General features: G+C 42.0%; 1 protein-coding gene across 1 annotated transcript; it reads right to left on the minus strand.

Annotated features, from left to right (window-relative positions):
* Positions 1-2,625, minus strand: phox2a (paired like homeobox 2A). The gene is made up of 3 exons (XM_010797862.1): positions 2,392-2,625; positions 847-1,034; positions 1-495 (listed from the first exon to the last, which is right to left on the minus strand). The coding sequence occupies exons 1-3, from the start codon at positions 2,612-2,614 to the stop codon at positions 1-3; spliced, it is 906 nt and encodes a 301-aa protein (XP_010796164.1). The 5' UTR covers positions 2,615-2,625.
* Positions 2,626-11,377: the final 8,752 nt, after the last annotated feature.

Below are 11,377 nucleotides of genomic sequence, written 5' to 3' on the forward strand. Positions count from 1 at the left end.
TCAGAACAGGTTCGTCTTGATGTTGGGGTTGGGTTTTCTGTGGAAGGAGGACAGGACTCCGGCAAAGGGCCCGGTCATACTGTCTGCCGGCTGCCAGGCCTTCAGAATCTCCTGAGTCTGGGCGGCGGGCTGGGCCACGGCTGGGTTGGAGGGCCCGAGGTTGGACCAGCTGGGCGGCTTCAGCCCCTGCAGCACCGGAGAGTTGGAGGCGTTGATGTAGCCGCTGTTGGCAGGAGCCGGGCTGGGGCTCAGGCTGGCAGGGCTGCCCATGTTCCCATTTGCCGAGCCCGGCAGGGAGGCCGTGCTGTCAGGCGTGGGGCTGCAGGTAGACTCTTTGGACTCGTCATCATCGGATGAAGATCTCAGCTCTCCGCCCTTCTTCCCTCCTGAGCTGCTGCTGGAGCTGCTGCCCGTGGTACCGTTTGAGTTGTTGGCCTTTGAGTTGGCTGCACGCTCCTGCTTACGAAACTTAGCACGCCTGTTCTGAAACCACACCTGTAAAAAAGACAGGGATACAGTTAATATGTGTAAGAAACACAAGATAGGCTATAGATGGATGGATAGATAGATAGATAAATAAATATGGAGATAAAAAGATATATCATTATAGAGATATGTAAATGATAGATAGGCCTAGATGGATATAGATATAGATAGATAGATAGATAGATAGATAGATAGATAGATAGATAGATAGATAGATAGATAGATAGATAGATAGATAGATAGATAGACAGATAGCTCTAAATTCCATAGTTTTCCTTTGCTTGAGTTGTGTTTAATTTATTCTACCTGAAACTCTCTTCATGTTTAAGAAAGCAGAAGAATAAAAGCTGCTGCTCTCACCTGAACCCTGGCCTCGGTCAGGTCTATCTTCAGCGCCAGCTCCTCCCGGGTGTAGATGTCCGGGTAGTGCGTCTCGGCAAAGACCCTCTCCAGCTCCTTCAGCTGGGAGCTGGTGAAGGTGGTCCTGATGCGCCGCTGCTTCCTCTTCTCGTTCAGGCCGGAGGGGTCCGAGAAAAACTTGTAAGGGACTGTAAGGGAAAAATGACATCCGTTAATGGAATAGTAATATTTGAACGTTCACCAGCAGAGGGCCTGCGTAAATGATGGAGAACCCGTATAACTCTTCAAGATTTTTTTATTTTTATATATAAGGTAAAATTATGCTTTTAGTTACTGGTTTGTGGATGCCGGTTTATTTTATTGACTAATTGTTTGCAGGGTTTTTTTCAAAGCCAATGAGAATATATAATATGCTGAATGTCCTTTCCAGACCACATTTATAAAACAATAATGAAAATGCTGATCGCTGGTTAACTCCTACTTTTTTACATACTTATTTGTTTTTTTTATACAGCATAATGTAGCCAAATTTAGTCTTAAATTAATTACAGGCTATACACAACTATAATTTAGGCCTGTTGATCGGATTCATAAAATGTTTTGAATTCAAAGCAACAGTATAAATGTCAGTTTGCAATTCAAATCTATTTAGGTTATTATGGAGTAAGGTCACGGATAATGGAAATATCAAGAAACATAAAACGAGAATTTCCGTGCATTTTGAAGCTTGTTAAATGTCACATTAACTCGATCAGAAAAGAACCTCTCTGCTCTGAGAAATAAATCATTAGGCTTGTTTTGATGGGAGTGAGAACAGGGTGACAAATGTCTGCAGTTCTTTGCGGAATTAAATCAATGCATGCGATTTGCAAAAAGCAAAACAATAAATATATTTGCATAATGAGTTTAAAATAATAAATGTAGTTCGAATGTAAGAATTGGACACAATTATGATTCAGGCAAATGAACATTTTATCACCCAAACAATGTGTCCGTTAGGCGGGCCTCTGGCCAGCAGGTGTGTGGGATTCGAAGTTGTTTTCGATTATTCTCTTAGAAAATGTATATTATTATTATAATAATAATAATAATTGTAATTATTATTATCAGCATATATGTTATTTTCTTTATAAATTGGCGCATACATGCATATCAATGCCATTTCTCACATTAATAGACGATGTTTCACCTTAAACAATATATATATTAAGTCATCATATAAAATAAATAAAGCATTTAACGGAATTACCATTACACTGCCTCTCTCCAATAATTAATTTCCCGTAATTTATTCTAAACGACAAATTAAGTGCATCAAGATAAAATCCATGTAAAACCATTCAGGCTTTTAACGATATAGACAATTTGGTCGTCAATAACGAAAACAAAAATCACAGTTCCATATTTCCTCCCACCCCTCTGCTTGCTTAACGTCTAAAATATGTCACCGCTCAGCATCAAGCCAGAGAAAATGATGGAGACGACAGAATAACATAAACATTTATATAATTGCTCTAACATTGTGTATATCCCCGCAGACCCTACCTGAGGAGTATGGTGTGGGCTGGTGCTCGCGCAGGGCTCCCAGGGTGCAGCTGGCCGTGCTGAGGGGGGTGCAGCCCGGGTTGGAGAAGGGTCCGCTCCGGATCGGGTTGTACTGGAAGGAGCTGGCCTGGCTACAGGAGCTGAAGTCCGCGTAGGCCGACGCTTCCATGGCCGCCATGCAGGAGTCATATGAGTTCAGGTAGGAGTAATCCATTTTATACATGGAGAAGAGCCGGTGCAAATTACCGGTTTGCCAACAAAAAAGCAAATAACTGTGAGCAGAGGGGCTCGGGTGTGTCTGCAGCCGTCTTTAAGTGAGGAGTTGCAGGGAATATTGTTCGGTATGTCTCTCCAGTATCTCCCAGGACTGAACTCCTGTCAGTGTTATATCTCACTCTGACGGGACTGTTTTTGATATTTCTCGGTTAATAATCCAGATGTTTTTCGCCTTTTTCTCTTCACTCTTCTTGTTCACTTTCTCCTGTTGTCTCTGTTCGGCTCTCCTCTCTGGACTGCTCCTCTCCGTTTGACAGCGCGCTGCAGCTCGCGCAGTGTTTATAATAAACTTGGCAGAGCGCGAGACAATAGCGAGGCGGTGGTCTAGTTTCCATGACAATGCCCCCCCCACTCCTCCCACCACTCACTGCACCGCCCACGCGCTCCAGAGCATCGCGAGCTCGCAGGTGTCAGCAGAGTTAAATCGTAGGGCTAAAAAAACGAAATGCTTCTTCATTTAAAAAGTTTTACATGTGTTTCCTTTATCGGACGTTTCTAATTTTGACGATTCAAGTCAATATTGGACTGAAATCAAGCGTTAATCTCAGTTTCATCAGCTCAAACTCTCACAATGTTCAGCAATCCAAGATAGGCAAATACTTTTGTCTTCTCCTGAATTTAGTCTACTATGCTCTTTTTCCACTATTTTGATGAGATACTTTAATTCAAGTAAGAAAACAGCCTTGCCTAACAGCCTCTTTTGTTAAAATATCACAAGATTATGAGCCTGTAGATATTTTAAATGAAAAAAGCAATATTCAATCGGTTTGGGATTGAAATGTGTCCGATATTGGATGCATCTATTAGAAAACACTCAGGCTAGACACCATTTTGCTGTTCTGGGAGCATCATTTCTGGTTTATTTTTGCAAAAACCTACCCTATTATAAATGCTAACGATATATATGCTAATACAGTATATTTAACCTATTAACATGTGACTACATTGTATCTGTTACAGGCTGAGGAAATTGATCGAATAATGCTCCATTGCTGATCATAGTTTCACTGCCCCTCAAACGGCTCGTGGAAACAAGTGAAGCTTAGCCACAGAAGTCTTTATGTAGGGGAACACGTCCAGATGTGACGGTGATTGGTGAGATTAAAAGCTTTGATTTGATTCCGATCACTTTTTACGGAGATGCCACCAGAGTGAGCGTCACTTTGATGTATAGGACTAGAGAGGGAAGTGGCTGCGGAGACAACTGAGCATCCACGACAGGCTAACCATAAACGCATTGACGCTCCATAAATTGGTTTAAGTTTATTGTTCAGTGTCATACAATGTGATAAGTCATATCCCACACGGCCCCCAACACACACACACACACACACACACACACACACACACACACACACACACACACACACACACACACACACACACACACACACATTCTTGAAACCGGCTCTATGCAGTTTTCAAATCTGATGCAATTCGAAAACACGACATTGCAGGCTCTGTTCATGAAATTAACAGGCGTTTTATTAGAGGATACATTTCAACAAATAACATAACCCACAAACCAAAATTAGGTTTTCCGTGAATGCGATAAATTAATTAAGTTTGAATTGTGTGTGTGTGTGTCTCTTATCTCTTCTTGACCAGAGGCTGCATGATGATGCTCCTTAATGTCATTAACCCACCAAACACGCGCATGCGTGCATTTGCCGCGTTGCACTCACTTAAACTACCAATAAGTATAAATAATAAGATTTGTTTAAAGCGTTTATTATGTGGTTGGTGAGAGCTGTGGATGTTTGGGGCGGGGCGGCACGCGGAGCTGCTGTTGATAGAGTTGTTGCTGCTGATGTTGGCTCACAGTTCTGGATGAACGTCACTGATGTCTATCGCTGTGTCCAAGTCCAGGCCATGCACAAGAGCTCTGGGTTTAAGAGGGCAAACCTGAGCCCTATAGTCTTTTCACGTAATTATTTCTAAAGATATAGCCTATCGCACTTAAATACAATAACATACAATATTCAAATGTGTGCGTAATTACGCACGACATACCAGGCCATTCTTATTATTATCATTATCAATTTCAGCCTTATCACTTATTCCTTATAGGTGATATACGCACACGTGTCCAACCCACATGGACTTTTAAGACACAACAAGTTTTAGTCATAAACAGTTTTGTTTTCCAAAACATATAGACTCATATAGGCTTTTAAAAATATTTGAGTTTATGTGATCCACTTAGTTCCAATATTCTTTTAGTCACTTAAAATATACACACATTTTTTAAGCCTGGTGATTTTTGGCCTTGCACGTCAGCTCAGGACGTGCCGTCTGTTGTGTGTCCTTGTCCCGTCTGCTGGGTTCAGAGGTGAGTTTACCGAGAAACTTAAACTGTTTCAAAGTTAAACTCTACGTTTCTACATTCCACAAAAAGAGCAGTCAGGAGCGACCCTAGCTCTCCCGCTTTATGCATTTAAACTTTAATCCCTTCAAAGAGGGGACCGGTCTCTTCCAGGCCACTAATCCGCCCTATAGTGCTTCAGCGCAGGGGGAGACTTCTCCTCTGCGGAGGCTTTAACTTTGGACTTTTACATTCATGGGGGCGATTTGACGGAAACAGTAACGGGGATCTTTGGCATTCATGACGTCTGAGTCAACAGAGAGGGACACAATGGTCCCCGAGAGGCTCCTGAGGGCCCCTGAGAGAGGAACCCCGACTATAGGGATTATAGGCCCATGGAGGACTGTTATAGGGGATATTTTATGGACGCACTTAACATAGGCTGTCCGTTTCTAATGAGGGTTATGATTGTGTTATCATCAAAGGATCAATAGATTTTTTCCAGTGATCATTGATATCATTGATATAAAACTCTTTCCTGATCTAAAAAAAACATGTTGTATTGGCAGGAGACAAAAAATAATAATTCAACGATAAAGACCATTTAGGCTAATGAAGGAGAAAATATAGGTCTACAGAACTATAGCCTACGCATAAATAATAATTGAGTAGGTTTTAATGCATTTGTAATAATAATCAGATTTAACTGTAATTTTTGGTTATTTTTCCCTTTGTGAATTAAGGCTTCCTGTTCAAATATACTATATTTGAAGCCTTGGCCTACAAATGGCTTATATCTTGACTCTTCTCTGTGCTGGAAACACTATATATTTTTTTTCAAAAATACAATAAAGATATCACTAGCCCTTATATTCATACCCGATACTTTGTCTATCTTATCTTGAACACGAAAGGGGCATGATCTGTAGGGAAATCCTAATCAAATTCCCAACATGTGTCCTCCCCATCTTTCATGCCACTGTAATTGTTTGTGATTGTCTCCACCGGCTGCAGATCTGTGGCGCTGCGCTGCATGCAGATCGGCCTTAACGACGCAAGCAGCAGGACAACGTGTGTGTGTCAGGGCGCAGAGACTGGTCCCTATGATGGATGACTGGATGGATGGTCTTGATGGAGAGATGGAGAGGTGTATGGATAAAGACAGGGGATAAGGGATGAGTGAAAGATGGAACACTGGTTTAAAGAAAAGCCACGCGGGAGGCCCCAGTCCGGTATCTGTCTCGTGACACGCGGTGGTGGTCTGAACACCAAGTGAAGCTGTCAGTCAGAGAGAGGGCCTGCGAGCTCCATCCATCATGAAAGCTCCAAACAGAACATGTCCTGTGCGCCGAAAGCTGTTTTCCTGATTCAGACTGAGACAGCTATTGATCCTCATGTCTGGGTAGAAACCTCCTTTATGTCAAGATTTGTAAAACACACACCTTAGAATATTTTAGTAAGAGTAAAATAAAGTCAGGGCCACTGCAAGGCAAACTGATTTTACGATGCATGGGAGCATAACTGATCATTGCTGCAACTGGAGACAAAAACAGATATTAATGTTGTTCGTTTTGATAATATTGCAGAAGCGCAAAAATAACCCTCATGCTGCTTGATTCACTCTGAGATTACATTTGAATTAATATGATAATAGTGTATAATAAGAAAAAACTAAAATAGCTGTGAACATTTTAACAAATAGCCACATTTATGCTTTTTAAAACCCCTACAATATACTACAGTGAGAGTTTAGATTATTATAATACATGTTTTATGTATATAAAGCTGTTAATTATTGTTGATGATTTGACCTTGATAACGTGACTAATAATAATAGTATAGGGCCTAGGTAAAAAATGATTGAATGTTAAACTCATTTTCCTACATGCATGCATTTTCTCTCGTTCTTGCATTTTGTGGTGGTGCATATTGAATTATTAGGCCCATGGCGAATCACGGTGAACATCGTGTGGGAGTCTGTTTTCGTTGCACTGTAAACCGTTATAAATGAGTCCCTTAATGCTGATTTGATTGTAACCTGTGCGTATTTTACGCAAAAGCAAAACATTGTTGATTGAATTCACTCACTATCTCTTTTTACCACATAAACACACGGTATAAAATAGATATTTCCTTAATCTGTGTAACATTTTCCGTTTAGCATGAGTCCATAATGTAGCTGAGATTTTATTTTAAATATCCTGGATGTCAATTGTGACAAATCCTATACTCTTGGCCAATAATTTGTATAATTATATATTAGGAACCAAACTTCTCTCACATTTGGTATGTTCCTCCTCCCTCAGCTGCCTAAACCCACCAGGTCAGTGTGAGCAGCTGGCTGTGTGCACCTGCAGTGTCACTAAAATGTGTCGTGTCATCGCCTCTCTTAAGCTCCCCTTCCCTCAGAGGTGCATTTGATCGCACATAAAATAAATACAACATCACATAACCTGCCGTTAACATGAGCCTGCGTCTTTACAGCAGCAGAGGCTGGCGGTGCATTTGATTTGCCCGGTGATGGATGAGAGACAGTGCAGGAGGGAGGGGGTGTTTGGCCAGGGGCCGGGGGGTCCCGTCGGTGCTCCTGTCCCCGCATTTCAATCCCCAATTACCGGAATGTGCCGTGACGCTCCGGCTCGAGACGACTGTGCGAGTCTAACCGGGTTACAGCAGCAGCAGCACCTGCACTCTCCACTCAGGTAGTGTAGTGTTGATACACGTGATCAAAATCAACGTGGGCCCTAGCCTACCCCTCAACAGGAAAATAAAATACTGATACAAATAGGATATCATACTGTTTATTTTTATTTAATACCATTAATCAGATTTTTTTGTGCAATATTGTGCCCTTTATGAAGGTCGATGCTTTAATCTGGGCCAAGGTGCATCATATCACTTAAGGGAAGTTTATAAAGACATGATGCATATACATATCATAATTGGGACATTTAAACAGCCACTGGTTGCAGTGAAGAGCATCAGTTGCTGCTTGACTAAACGTAAATATTGTAAACAATCCCGAAATTATAATAAGATTGGAATGGAAAACGTGAAGTGAATTACAGTTTAATGAGAATAAAATCATTGTACAGCACAAAGGCTCACCAGGCTGAAGTTTTGTCAATTTCCACAAATGTGGTCATACATTTTAACCCATCAAATTACACTCACACTAATTTAAGTCCACTCTTACATCAATTCAACATGCATTCATCAGCCGGAATATGACGCAGAGCAGCTGCGGTTATTCACATGCTGCGTACAACTCTCCACTGCGGCACCAGATCTGTATTATCCTAATGGATAACGGCATGTTACTTAAAAAAGAAGCTTTTTAGGATAAAAAAAAAAAAAAAAAACAGGTCCCGGGAGACACACACACACACACACACACACACACACACACACACACACACACACACACACACACACACACACACACACGCACACACACCACAGCTGGAGCAGCGAGGGATGGCCGCGCGCAGGAGAGCTTCTCCAAACACGCTAATTAGATCTCGAGCTCTGGCCCCGCGCTCTGAAAGCAGCCCAGCGGCGGGGCGCGCGGAGCTGTGGAAAGTTAATTGAATTAAATTCCCTCTAAACTAATTAGGCTGCAATCTGCCACGCGAGCTGTCCCTGAGCAAGGTTCGAATTAGGCGGAATGGATTCTTTCCTTTTCTTTAAAAGAAAGGAGGGCAGACTGGTGTGTTTTTGGTGGGGTCCTTTATTTGTCTTTTATGCTAATTCTCCCAGGGGACTGTCACGTGATTGCCTTGCGGTAACCGGAAGGCATCCGGTGTGTGCAACGTCTGTCCGTCGGTCCGGCCCGAACCACAACAAAGCCACTGAAAGCCCGACGTTAACTCAAGAGTCCAACATGTACAAAGGCTGCCGCTGCTTCACAGCTGCATGGATGAGGAGCATCTCTAGAGCTGAGAGGACTGAGGTAATGGAGGTGACATCGATCGCTTTCCTGGGGGAGCACAATAAAGAGGAGAGGGAGGGAGGGAGAGAGGAGAGGAGTGCGGAGGGACACGGATGAAAATCCCCCGTTAAGAGCAGCGACAGATATGATAATGGGAGAGCCTGCAGTCGTTCATCATTCACCACCTCCACCTGCTGCTGCACCTCTCAGCTGCTGCAGCACAGAAACTGCTCTGAAATCAAATGCACCCAAACTTCTTCAGCTATCTTTTTGTTATCAAAACAGAGATTAGTAATCATAAGCAGTAGATGTCATGAGCATGATTTCGAATATTAATCAGCATTGTTCATGTTCAGAGCATTTATTTTAGACCATCTCAAATCTAGGGCTTTTTTTACTCAATAAACCCGGCTACTTGTAACTGCCTGGACAAAATGTGCCACTGCTCCTGACTAACAGGAGTGTTTTATGTATAATGTGCTTTGTCTGTTTATTGATTAATGTAAGCCTATTTTACCTGAAAGGACAGAGGTGAGAGGAAATGAGAGGGGAGAGATGGGGAAGGACAGCAACAGAGAACAAGGAACCAGGGATGTTTAGCACCGTGAACACCCCAAATGTTATCTGTAATTGAGTTGATTAGAGCTTGTTTAGATAATTTACACCAATAAACTAAGGCCATGCATTATTACTGACTCTAGTGGCTCTGTGTGCAGCTTGAGTTTGTCTTTGATCAAGGAACACAATAAGTTACCAAAGGGAATGTAGTCTTTTGGTACCTTTTAGTTTTTTGCTTTGATACATGTTTGATTTCTCCCATCTTTCTTGTCTCCTGTCATATTTGACGTTTTACCTTTACTTCTCTGGGACAGAAAGAGAGACAGATGGACAGCAGTCCACGAGGGAAGGACTCTGAGAAAAAGGTGGATGAGAAGCTGAGTATGAGGCGGAGGGAAGATGGGGGGATGGAGAGAGCGAAATGTATGGAGATAGAGTGAGAGGGAGGTTAGGACGATGGAGGGCCAGGTTTCTGTTTCTCCATAATCTAATCAGAGAAATGGCAGCAGTCAGAAATAGCCTGACGGACAGACTAAGAGCCTCTTCTCTCTCCCCTCCTCCTCTTATTCTTGTCTTCATCCTCGGGGAGGGTAAATGGATACACACACACACACACACACACACACACACACACACACACACACACACACACACACACACACACACACACGCCAGCTTGACTTCCTAAAACCATAAAGTGTAGATGTGTTTGAGGGTTATAAGAGATTGAAAAAAAGCCTTGAGGTATCATAGCAAAACCTGATCTACTGACCAGATTCAGCTACTTCAAGAGTCCCACTTTTGAAAATGCATGCAGGTCTGTGGCTCATTTGATCCACTTCACAGCATGCAGATAACATTTTATAAATAAATACAATTAGTTTACAGTGCAGACTACTAGTAATGTAGCCACAGTGTAGGGTTAGGTTCAAGAGTAGTTGTCAGAAACCTCTTAAAATCTGTACTTACCATTGTTTCAGTTACCGTACAACGAATCACCAGGAAACATTGAAAGGGAGCCAACAGTAGTCGTTATGAATTCACAAAATAAAATGTATTATTCTGCTGAGGTACGCTGATGAGGAGGGTCTAGATAAAAGCGACAGTCGTTTTTCAATATCCATTACTAAAACTATACTAATCATGGAGGAGATGGAGAATAAATGGATACAACTTTCAGTTTTCAATCATTTCTTAGTCTTAGAATTGCCTTAAAAATCTTGTTGGAGGAAACTGCTTATGTTGTTATTTTCATTATTGATTTATCTGTTATTTTTTGACAAATCGTTTGGATACTTAAATGTCAGAAAATATTGAAAAACCGTGAATCGCAGGTTACCAGAATGAAATCTTCAAAAAAAAAAAGTGTATCTGAGAACATACAAACAATTAATTTAAGATAATAGAAGACAGTGTAAAGATGCTGTAAAGATTCTCTATAATGTAATTGATTGATAGCAATTTATGTCATGATGACAAATTGACTACCAATTATTTTAACGCTAAAGAATATAATTATAGCTTTTTACTTTCCCATATCAACAGGGAATGACCACTGTGACTCAGGCTGTAAAACAGGCTGAATGTGTGTGTGTTGCTGGGGGGTCCAGGCGGAGCACAGTAAGAGTGAATGTGTCCTTTTCCTGCATGCTAATTCGTCCCTATAGGGGAGACATTCCTGCAGGGTGTGTGTGTGTGTGTGTGTGTGTGTGTGTGTGTGTGTGTGAGAGAGAGGTCTTCTACGTTTCTGTGGCATTTGGCGCGCTGCATTCCCTACCAGCGTCAAACACAGAGCAGAATTCCAGGGAAATTCCTCTGTCATGTTATTTTACAAGGTGGACAAGCGTTATTGTTGCAGAATTCCCACCCAGGCACTGGGTCTCTCTCACACACACACACACACACACACACACACA

The sequence above is a fragment of the Notothenia coriiceps genome, unplaced genomic scaffold, assembly GCF_000735185.1.
Source record: "Notothenia coriiceps isolate Sejong01 unplaced genomic scaffold, NC01 NC01_scaffold00038535, whole genome shotgun sequence".
NCBI lineage: Eukaryota > Metazoa > Chordata > Actinopteri > Perciformes > Nototheniidae > Notothenia > Notothenia coriiceps.